Genomic DNA, 12,275 nt, shown 5'->3' on the forward strand with positions numbered 1-12,275 from the left:
CGTTAACTGACTTTTGAAGCTTAAAGTCAGGTTCCTATTCATTTTCCAAAGCACAGAAAAGATGTTAGCATTTGAAAATCATGGTTGTTATTATAATATCACTCATTATGAATCACTAAAATAAGGGTTAATACCACGAAAAATTCCAAATTAGTATACATGTGACAAATTTACCCCAAACTAATTTTTTGATTACAAAAAACCCCAAATTGATATACCTATAATAAATTTACCCCAAACTAATTTCTTGACTACCAAAAATCCCAAAATGATATATTTGTGACAAATTTACCCTCAATTAAATTGAATTAATACACAAAAAAAATCACAAACTAGTACTTTTGTGATAAACGGAGGGTAAAACCCCAAACTGATGCATTCATCAACTGCCTTGAGTCATTTAACTTAGCAATTTGACAATAAAGTTTAACAGAAATTAACGGGGGGTAAATTTGTCACAGGTATACCAGTTTAGGATTTTTGGTGGTCAAAAAATAAATTTTGAGTAAATTTATCATATGCGTATCAGTATAGAGATTTTCGTGGTAATAATTCTTAAAATAGTGCACAATCTCTATGTTTTTTTTTTTTCAATTATTCCTGCCATTAAAAGTACCCGGCAAAGATCTGAGTCATCTGGTGGAAAGCAAGGCAATTTGGCAGAGGGTGATTATTGGTAAGCGTGTAAATTTAACCAAGAAAAGGAGCGAAGCCTATTGGGTGCTTTTCCTCTTTTTACAAAGCTAGATTAGCAAAGAAAGAAAGGGTAAATAAAATGCTTTTTGACTCTTCTTTCTTTGCTTCTACTCTTCCCATATGATCCACTCACTCTCTCTCTAGGAATAGAATATAGAGCCAATTTATCAGTGGTGGACCTTTTGCTTCATCTTATAGTATAGCCAAAAAAAAAAAAGTTCAATTGGTTATTCTAGAAAGTTGAAAAGCTTTTGCCCCTATACCTAACAAGGCAAAATACAGTCACAGAGTCTAGGGTAGCTTGAAGCAAAAACACAGTGAATAAATTTGTTGGTTGTTTTTTTTTTTTTTTTTATAACCGAGGTGTTCGGGTCAGTTTGCGCGCACCTCGACTATTCCTCGAGGGAGATTAGCACAGTAACTCACTGCCATGGCCCCCCACTTAAATCACAAGTGCTCAGCTGGGGAATCGAACCTGGGACCAGTGCGCCTAACCACACAATCCCAAGTACGCCCTAACCAACTGAGCTACCCATGGGTGGGTTAAATTTGTTGGTTGTTGATGTCAGTATATCTTATAAATACGGTGTATGGAAAAGTAATGATTTTATGAAATATTTTCTTAAAAGATCGCCTATATCGCTTTTAAAAAGTGAATAAATGTAAAATATTTTTATCATCAATAAAAAAAAATTGATGTTTGATTGATAGAAATATTTTCGGTCGACTGATTTTTCTAAGCAATAAAATTGTTATTTTAAAGAGATTTTTCAAATCAATGATTTCCGCGGAACATGCACTAAAGCACTTCTTTCTTTCTCCAGATTGTCCATAAGCATGTTGTTCAACCTAGATTGTTCAAACTACATATTGTAAAGTTTGATGGATGATAGAAGATAAGGACACAGCTTATTGGTTTTTTTCTTTTTTCGTTGATTCGTTGCGATGAATGAAACTTGTAGATAGACACCCTTAAGTCACTTTCGTGTATGACGTCGGGTGTGCAGAAACTTAGGTCGCAAGAAAGGGATAAAAAGAAGTTTATAAGGCGAGATATATATAAATTTACATGAAATTTCACAGATTATAACGTATATTTGTCAAAAATGAAAATTGCGCTGAGCATCAAGAGGTCAGAAAGGGCGGCGACGTGCTCCCGCCGGTCCTCCACGGCTCCCTGTTGTCTGCGTGGCTAATCATCCATCCATTTAAAAAAAATGTACAGAGGGCATACTTAGCAATCCATGATCGTGTTTTAGGTCACGGCCTGCTTAGCCCCAAAAACAAGCTTGGTTTTGTCCCTATGGACAGCATCATGAAATGTCGCGCCTTTCCACATGATTGAGCTTTAACTCGCTTGACAACAGCTTATGATGCATGCTCATCAAGATTTACCCCACCCTTTCTCATTCCTTTGCTTTTCCTTTCGTCCATGGTCCATATCCCTTCAATGAAAACCTTCTTGGCACCCTAGATCTTGCTAATTTTCATTCTTTAGATATATGTATATACATGTTAATTTGGACAAAAGAAAAAGAAAAGGGAAGAAGAAGAGCAACCCCATTTCTTTAATGAACTCAAGTGCGGCTCAATTTGATCAAGAAGTCTCAGCTTAGCTAATAGAGAAGTTTAGTAGGTGAGCTCAACCAACAAGCAAGAATATGCACTTCAATTATTGATGGACACTGATGCAATCTGGTCCTTAAACCCTAGGACACCCAATAACCTTAATCACCTGTGGTTTCCATTAGCAAGTTTGACCTGGCATTACTAAATTTGTCTAATTTGCTGACATGCGATGGGCAAGTGTGCTTACTAGATATACGAATTGCGTGTACCACCCACTAATCTTTTAAGCAAAAGACGGCCAATCTTGGTGTTTCCTGATGCCTCATGACACTTCGTGGTTGATACGTCACGACACTTCGTCGTTGTACAATGACGTGTTTGTTTATCTCCACTAATCAAGTTAGGCATCTCTTTTTCGACGGGCCACGGGTGAAATTCTTATCATATTGGTGGTGAGCATCGAGTTATATTTATATAGGTTCTATGTATATTTTAATGACAGAGGAGTGTCCAATTTATGTAAAATTGATATCGTGTCGTTGTAATTAGGTCACTTAATACACTATGTTACGCCCTTTAGCTAAAAAAAAAAAGTGTTTGATGCTAGGGCGAGATTGTTGAAGGAGATCAATACCGTAACGGGACTAATTAGGAGGTGAAGTCCGCGACCGGAAAACTCGAAAGTCTCCTCTTTAGTCTAAAAAAAGAAAAGAAAAGAAAAGAGGAAACAAAAAGACTAATCAAATGCCCTTTTTGGTCATTTAATTTTTTCAAGGGATAAGTGCATTGGCTCTTAAAACTTATCACGAAAGTATAATTAAGTCTTAAAATTTGTCACAAAAATGCGATTAAGTCTTAAAACTTTCAAAAAGTGCAATCAAGTCCTAAATTTTGCCAAATTGGTCCAATCAAGTCCTTCCATCGATTACAATGTTTGAAAATTTTAGGACTCGACAGTACTGTTGTGACAAGTTTTAAGACTTGATTGCATTTGTTTTTTTTAAGTTTTAGGACTTGATTGCACATTTTAAGGGTTTTAGGACTTAATTGCAATTTCGCTACAAGTTTTTTACGATTTCCAGTGCACCTATCCCTTTTTTCAAAGTATCGCACATCGCTTTCATACGAAGTTTAAATGCTATTTATATATATATGCGGTCTCTCTTTACATGCTTTGTTAAAGTATGCCGCGTCGCTTTTCATCGCAAATGAATCGAAACCACCAACATAAGAAGAAAAGAGTCAAGAGAGGCTCAGTGACAGTTCCGGCCCAAATGGAAGGCCCAGAACCAGAAACTGGGCTGAGATCACCTTGCCAAATAATTTGAGCAAAAAGCCCAAGAATCCAAAATTGGCCCAAAAAGCCCATCATCTGCGAACTATAATGGTAATTCTCCCCGTTATATAAACCCTAGCCTTAAACCCTAAATCTTGATTCTTGATTATTGATTCTTGATCTGGCCTTGATACCCTGGACAGGAGAAGCCATGAGTCGGAGTTTGCTCAGGAGCTTCGCTCTCTACTCTCGATGGAACCGACCCATCGTTCCCTTTTCTGCTCCGGTCGTCAAGAGGGTCAGATTCTACTCCCACGACGAGCAGAGCAAGCCCCAAGATCAGGAGAACGATGCTGCTTCCCATGCCGATGATGATGTTGGCAGAGAAGGTTAGGGAATGGAGAAACTTGCCGTTTTTATTTTATCTCTTGCTCTTTCTTGAATTCGGTGGGCGAGCGCTGGTTGGAGAAAATCGATTGGTTTGCTCTTTTGGCAATCATGCAAGTGAAAATGTTTGAGTATAACGCCTGAGAAATGCGGTCTTTTTCAATGCTTTTGAGCTTGAGACAATTGCAATTGCCATGAGATGTGAATGTTAATCATCATTTTGTTTTTGGATTTCTTTTTTAGATTGCCAAGTGCTTATTCTCGAATGCATTTTTGTTGCTTTGGTTTTGAGATTGCCAAGTGTTTTTTCTGGGACTGGCTTTGTTCTTCCAAATTGATACATCCATTAGGTCATCAGCTTGTGATACCTTTTGACATAGGAAAAGGGCTTGAATTGCATGTGCTCTATTTTGTTTGGATGGTTGTAAAATTTAGGTGATATTTTTTTTTGGTGGACAAGTGATTATTTTGTGTTGTAGATTTTTTACTTCCGTTCAAAGTGAATTCTCACTTCTTCCAGAACTGAAGAGGAGGATCTTAAAATTTTACGATGATGGCAACATGGAAGCGATTCCGACGATTCTTGAGGAAATTTTGAAGCGGAAATTTGGCAGGAAAAAATGACGAGAGCTTGCTTGATCAACTTCCCTCTAACATTAGACCTGAAGATCTTGAAAACGGTGAAGACAGTGATTGAGAGACTGGTAATCTGTTCGTTACCAGGTCATATGACAGTCAATTAGGAATAGATAAGGTTAATTTATACATAGCACTCTAGATCTGTTATCCTGCGCTTCTGATGCAGGCGATTTATTGTTTTGTCTGGAGTAATGTAATTTACTTGTGTAAAAATCTTTCCAATTTCCAGCATCAGATGTAAATGATGAAGATATTTGCTTCAAGTGCAATTCATTTAAAAAAATTTTCCATATTCTTACCTTCGGAACTTTTTATATGGTTGAACTGGTACAAGATTTCAAAAGGGTATATTCTGATTTTCGTAAAAATGAAAATAGGTGGAGACTGGAGGGTCCATTCTGATGTGGTTTGTTGCTACAGTGAAACAGTCAGAATGAAGCAAAACCTCATTAACTATCGAATTACATCTATGGCGTTTTCTCTATCCATAGATTTGGTTGACGATGCAGTCGGATGCTTGCTGAAGGCAAGGCTCTGTTCATGCTTCTTTCATTTATTTTTTTCACCTTTAATTTGCTTGTGTTGAAAGATTTAAGACTACCTGAGCTGACGTAATGGACTACCTTCGCTTGTTCGCTATTTGCTAGGGTAGTTTTCATACTGACTGAAGGAATATATAGCATCTTACGGGAATCATTGCACTACCTTTGAGTTTAAGAATATAGCATCTAAAGGGTGTGTAGAAAATGCTTTCCCTGGTGCTAAGTTGATAAAGAAGGGTCAAAAGGGGTTCAGAAAAAGCGGGAGTAAGTGAATAATCTGGACGGTGTTTGATAAGGTGTACTCTAGCAAAAAGTATAAAAAGTGGCAGAGAAGGAAGAATCGGGTTCTCCTTCTAAAAGAAAGAGCTGAAGTACATTCTCTGATAAGAAAATTCCTTAGGCAATGTCCATACTCTCTTGATATAGTGGTACCCGGTTTTGAGGTCAACAGCATGTATTTTATTCCAATTCCTCATAGCAGAAATGAAATGGAAGCCTTCTGCCTCCTGCTCTGATTTAACTTCAAAGGCAAAGACTTCCGGATGCTGCTACAGTGCTACAGAATGCATGTGTTCCTGTTGCTTGTTGTGCATAACGTGTCCGCTCGCCATTTTATTGCGTGCCATCGAGACACCTTGCAGGGTCGGATTGTATGCTTTGAAGAAAGTGAGGCAGCAGACGTGTTGCGGGGCAAAGAAGAAAGTTTATGCAGCTTATTCTACATTCTCAGATACTGATTCTGATAGCAAGCCATTTAAATTGCAGAGACGGCCTTGATAATGATCAATTTGGTATGAGTTTGTTTTGGAGTAGGATGACACGTCTTGCATATCATGTTTGTTACCCAGTATTATTCTTCTTTGCTACGTACACGGGGCCATAGTTCCTTAGTTAGGTCAGGAGTCGATGGACTAATGATCAACCATCTCTTGTGATGTGGGAGAGGAAAACACATTTTGGTCGGTGTACTGCTCTCATTTCTAATCATCTCCCCCGTAGATTTTAGTCCATCTGATTCACTTTTTTTAACTGGGGATTCCACTTGCCGGACCTTGAGTCTATGTTCTACTGTCATGGATTTCGAAGAATCTGGTATTCTAATGTCTTGATATTGCTTTGGGTGGACTGTTCTTGGTTCTTTTAAAAGGATTCCTCTTGCCAGATCTTGAGTCTATGTTCTACTGTCATGGATTTCGAAGAATCTGGCATTCTAATGTCTTGATATTGCTTTGGGTGGACTGTTCTTGGTTCTCTTTTATTCCCTGGTTCATCAGTAACAGCACAGGGGAGCAATTAAACTAAGTAATGAAAGTGTTCCGTAGCTCTTATTTTATGCATAATCAAGGCCACTTGAGACTGAGCAACACCTGTCCCTTACATGATTCGTCCGAAAAGTACTACATAGTCTCAGTCTACATATTTTATGGTGCGGGCTTTGCGATAAGCGCATGATCAATGATTATGACGATAATTGATCTACATAGACATGGTATTCTCCATGGACTCACTCTCTGCAATTACTCCTGTGGTTTTTCACCATAAGAAAGTTCTTTGTTCTTTTTTTCGACGCCACATGTATCAGTAGGAATATGAAATCATTCTCGGCATTTTCTTTCGCCAAACAGTATTGGGGAGTCCCTTAAGGAGTTTCTCATGACCCGTTCTCTTTAACTAAGAATCTACTGTCTATTGATGAATCATTATCATATAATCTCATTTAATTTAATGGAGTTTAAATATTGCCGTCCATGAAATACCCGTCTAAGCTCATTACCCGAAAAAAAAAAACATTAATACTAATGAGAAATTTTTAGGGGTGTACACCGTGTGTTTGACTTTGATTTTGTGCTATAATTTTGACATAATGTTGAACTAATAGCATGCCAACCACACTAGTAGATTCTTTGTAAGTCAAACATGCAGATATTTTGCTCAACAAAAGGGAAATTATAGCCACAAAGACGCTGGTTGGACAATAGCATCTGAATACCCAAATAGGAGCTTTCTTGGAAAACTTCAGAAAGCTTATCAGAGGTGCAAAAATCACCCAAGAGAAGAAAATCATGAAGAAAAATTGATGCAACTAGTTAAACTTAGTCATATGCAAAACTGCCTCTTTCTTTGGCCACGATAGCCATATTGCAAATACCAGCTAATCACTTTAACAATTAGTAAAGTGGATCTAGATTAACTCTCGGGTTTTCCTTGATGTACAAACAGAATGGTGTAAATTCTCGCCACATCTCAAATTCATGAGAAGTTAGTGAGAATTAGAAACCACCCACAGCATCATCAAGCGCCACAAGCGGCGCCACAACCGGCGGCGCATCCAGCACCATAGAAGCCGGAGTCGTCAGCAGGAGCTGATCTGTCCTTGGAGGAGGATGGCGCACCCTCTGCACAAGACAAGAGAATGGCTGATATTAGAGAGAGAGCAAGCAAAGCTGCCCACAACAGTAACAGGCGTTCACTAACTCCGCCACCACCGATGATCCCATTGTTCTGCTCCTTCCATTCCCTCCACATCATTTGATCTCTGTTTGTGGGTGTATGTGTGTCAGAGAGAGAGAGAGTGTGTGTGTGTGTTCCCTCTGTGGTTGCTTTGAGGTGTTGAGCTTTCATGCACTAGCTCTCCTAGCTATATAAGTAGGGGCTGCTTGGTGGGGGTGTGTGTAAGCATTATTCCTAATGAGGTCGCCTACTCATATAGGTGTAGGTTCTCTCTCCCTCTACAAGGACTAGGGTTTTATCCACTGAAAGGTTTTATTGCTATTTACTTTGCAAAATATACTTTCATCATGATCGTTCCGAAAGTAAAACGACACCAAGACTGCTTTTTGCATGTGGTTAGCTTAAGAGTAGGCAGACAAAGACCATCACATAGCTGACATGAAGGATAGTGGGAGTCAGTCAGTGAGGCACTTAAATTTATTTACTCTCTTTGCGGGTGTGCTGTGGGATGTGTTCATGAACATCTACTATTACTAGCATTTGGCTGTGCACACACTCGTGTTCCTTTCCTTTTCTGGGGAGAGAAATTGGCAAGTGTGATGTGAGAAAGGACAGTCATTATTGTGCTTTCCCAAAAATAATGTGAGTAGCTGCTAGCAAAACCTCACTTAGCACCTGAGTATAACTTACGTGTGATTAGCACTGATTAGGACGGCCAAAAAGGAGTGAAATATAAACGTGATTCCGCGATCCACTTGGGCTGGATTCCCTTAAGATTGGTGTGCTTTGAGTGTCTCCGTTTAGCTTTAGCAATACCTTCATTCTTAGTATTTTCTTGGAAAAATGACAGAATGGTCCTTGAATTTTGGTCCAATGTGTAATGCGGTTCATAAACTTTTAATTTGTTTAATGTGATCTCTGAACTTTTGCCTAATAAGGCAATATTATCCTTGAACTTTTGGGACATTCAATCTAGTCCCTGAATTATATGAAATTGTTCAATGTTTTCTCTAATAATGAATTAATAGAAAGACAATATTGAATATTTTCATATAATTTAGGGTTAGCATTGAATATAACCAGGAGTTTAGAGGCCGTATTGAATAAATTAAAAGTGCATGGATAATATCGAACAAATTAAACGTTTAGAGATCGTATTATATATTGGGCCAAAATTCAGGGACCATTTGTGCCAATATCCTTATTTTCTTTGATAAACTATGGATACCCTTAATCGATGGCCTAGGTTTAGGTGATATCTTTAGATCTTGTCTATTTGGAAAAAAAATGGGAGAATTACCAAAAAAGTCTAAGACTTATTGCAATTATGTCAGTTTAGTCCTAAATCTTTTTTTTTTGCCAATTGAGTATTAAACATTTTGCATTTGTGCCAATTCAATCCATTTGGCTAATTCTGACTGAAAATCGCTAACATGAACACTAGCTGTCCTAATTGGTGCGATCGACATTGATGTAGAAAATTTTTAATAGTATATTAATATCTTTTCCATTTTTTTCTTTTCTTTCTCTATCTTTTTTTTATTCCCTTCTTCCTCTAGCCAGTCGCCAAGGGTCACCAGACCTCAACGATAGGCCAGAGGGCGAGGTGGGCGAGGTCACCCTCCTTTGGCAAGGTTAATCTCGCCAGCTAGAGGAATAAGGAAAGAAAAAAAAAAGAGAAAGAAAGAAAAGAAAAATAAGGAAAAAATAAATAAATAATTCAAAAATGGGCATTTTAGCGATTCCGGGCTAAAATTAGTCAAATAGATTGAATGGACACAAATATAAAAAGTTGATGACTCAATTGATAAAAAAATAATTTAGGGTTGGAATTGATATAATTGTAATAGATTTAAAAAAATTGGTAATTTTTCCAAAAAAAAAAAAAGGCCAACCACAAAAGTGTCGACGTCCTGTCAATAATGGCCATTTTAATATGAGTAATTATGGCACTTTTTTTTTTTTTTAACTTGACTTTGACTTGGGGAGGTTAGAACTAGTCCAATCCAATCCTCTTCTTAGTGCTCGAACTTAATCGCATTTTTAATTGCAATTATTTGGTTGTAGTGGATTCTTTTGAAGAATGGTCCTCAACAAAAAGGGTTAATCAAGTTGTTGATGGGATAGGGATTTCGCTTAAAAAAAAAGAAAAGAAAAACAAATAAAGGATGGGCTCTTAAGTTCTAGGCAAATTAGAAAAGGACACGTGCAATACAAGGGAAAATAGAACTTTTTGAAAGTACGATGAAATGATCTTGTCAATTTTTTTTCCAGATATTGCAATTTATTAACACATTCACCATTTATCAAACTAAATTAATTATGCTTTATAGTTGCCCTTTTGAATGGAGAAATGGATTTTCATACTCCTTGGTTTTTCAAAATGATTTCTCAATTCTCATGCATTGCCAACAAGCTAACGACAAGCGAATATGATTAGTTTGAGCATTACACATTATCAACTGTCAATTTGAGAAATAGGTCACGCAATTTTATCCATCATCTGTTGATCTATTAAATTAATGATAATTCAACATTTTTTTTATAATTTAGGATATCTTGGCACCAATTATATAACATACACTTTAATGGCATCATAAATTAGATATAGTATTGATAGATATTCAAAAGAAAAAAAATCCCACATTGTCTACAATATTGCAATTCTTCATTAATTTTCATTAGTACTTTATTTTACTTTGAGTTACTAGGGCTAACAATACAACCTAAGGTGAATAGGTTGTTTGAAAACTTAAACAATCTTTCACGAAAGATAGCAAGATATACTTTGGCAGTTGCAAAAACGAGAAAATCACCAATTTAGTCTTAAATTTATTGTACATATGTCAATTCAATCTAAGATTTTCAATTTTGCCAACATAGTCTTAAACCTTTACATAAAAATTCCAATATAATCATTTCGGCCAATTGCCGCCAGAAATCACTGACGTGTCGACGGTCGGCGATGATTGGATGCCATGTCAGTAATTTCTAGTAGCAATTGGTGGGGCTCAAGCTTGCCCGATTCCGACGAGCCAAGCCGAGCCAGAATCGACGAAGTTGAGCTCGCCTGAGGCCAATGGGCTCGAGTCTCGCTAGATTGGCGAGGCTGGAGCCTCACTAAAGATCGGCGAGCTCGAGGCTCGTCCAATTAATGAGGCTCGAGCATCGCCTAAGGCTGGCGAGGCCTCGGCCTCGCTAGATCAGCGAGCTTGAGCTTCGTCGGCCTCTGGTGAGCTCGTCCCTCGCCTGTGGCCAGTCACTGGCTGTCATCGTGGCTAGCCGCTAGCCAAGGAAGAAGGAAAAAGATAAAGAAAGAAAGGAAAAAAAATGAAAAAGAGAAAAAATGAAAAAGAAAAAACTAAATCATAATTTCGATCTTTTTTTAAAATATTTTTATAAGTCTAAAGAGAGAGAGTGTGTGTGTGAGCCTAATGGATTGGAAATGGGTTCTAAACTTAATTCATTTAGACCCATTTATTTTAGGCTTCATATTTTAAAACCCATTTAAAGTAGGCTCTTCAAAATTAAAGTAATCCACATATGACCCATTCATTTTTTACAGGTCTACTCATAACGTAGAAGTTGGTAGGAGTTGAGACATTCGCTAATTAGTGGATGTGATGTTCTTCTTTGTTCTATGCCAAAAAATAGAAAAAAAATGTTCTGAGTATAATGTCAACTTTGATGCTTGTGAAAGCCGAGAAGTAAACAAACTTTTGGGTCATTAATAATGGTACGAGGTAAGAAGGGGTGGAAAGTACATAATGCAATTCTCTGGTCCTCCATGCTTTTTTGTGGTTTGTGTCGGTGTTTTCATTGACTTTCGGTGCGCGCGCATACATATATCCATGCTATTTCTATATATATATAATATATATTTACATATGATCTATATGTGCACAGTCTCTTGACCCCAGATATAAACGCCCCTTGCAATCTCACAGGCCAATGATTTTTAGGGCCTGAAAGGTCACAAAATATCTGTTTCGGCCAAAAGGGTCACCAAAATTACAAGGGTCAAATTGAGGTTCTTATGGAATTGAATCGTGGCTAGTGGGTCTTGTCTCACCTTCTGATTAGAGCTTTTATTTGTTGGGATTTCAATTCAAGCATACATCATCATCATCATCATCATCATGTCTTGGACTATAGTGCCAATTAACATGAAAGTTTTGTCTTTCCTTCCTCGAATAATTTAGATTCATCCGGTCCAACGTGCTAAATCATATAAACAAGCCCACACGAAAAATATATATAGCATTGTCGGCCCAACAAGATTAAATCTTTTTCTTTTCTTTTGAATCCACTCGGTTTAAAATAAGTGAAAATTTCAAGTGTATACGAGTTTGAATATGTTGAAGTATGGTTCATACTCCTCATTGACATGAAAGTACGGAGGTCCCGCTCCTCGGTGAGCGGGCGAGGGTTCGAAGGGTCTGCCCCGACGAGGGTCGTGGGGCTAGTGCCCCCGAGCCGCCAGAGAGTTTTTTTAGTTCAGGCTCGTATTTTATAGGTAATTTGGGTTTGAGCTCATGAATAGCTCTTGCCTTCATATAATCCATTTTTCTTGTAATTGAGAGTTGAATCAAGATGCATGTTATCTCTCGATTTCTCTTTATCATATTTATTCTTTATTTTGTTTTGTTTGTGCGCCTAATCCTAACATAATACTCTACATATACAATGTCAACTTTGATGGTGGTGGAGGCTGA

At 37.6% G+C, this 12,275-nt stretch overlaps 1 protein-coding gene and 1 long non-coding RNA gene across 2 annotated transcripts; one reads left to right on the top strand and one right to left on the bottom strand.

Moving 5' to 3' along the window:
• Positions 1–3,662: 3,662 nt before the first annotated feature.
• On the top strand, positions 3,663–4,857 carry LOC115676671 (uncharacterized). The gene is given in 3 exon segments (XM_030599633.2): positions 3,663–3,930; positions 4,449–4,534; positions 4,536–4,857. Coding segments are annotated over 3 exon segments (354 nt in total). The 5' UTR covers positions 3,663–3,752; the 3' UTR covers positions 4,626–4,857.
• Positions 4,858–7,173: 2,316 nt separating this feature from the next.
• LOC130140198 (uncharacterized) lies at positions 7,174–7,727 on the bottom strand. Its single transcript, XR_008818210.1, has 2 exons — positions 7,585–7,727; positions 7,174–7,505 (listed from the first exon to the last, which is right to left on the bottom strand). It is a non-coding gene; the product is annotated as an uncharacterized LOC130140198 (long non-coding RNA).
• Positions 7,728–12,275: the final 4,548 nt, after the last annotated feature.

The sequence above is a fragment of the Syzygium oleosum genome, unplaced genomic scaffold, assembly GCF_021117445.2.
Source record: "Syzygium oleosum isolate NSW1041296 unplaced genomic scaffold, Sole_v2.1 Sole_v2.17, whole genome shotgun sequence".
Classification (NCBI taxonomy): domain Eukaryota; kingdom Viridiplantae; phylum Streptophyta; class Magnoliopsida; order Myrtales; family Myrtaceae; genus Syzygium; species Syzygium oleosum.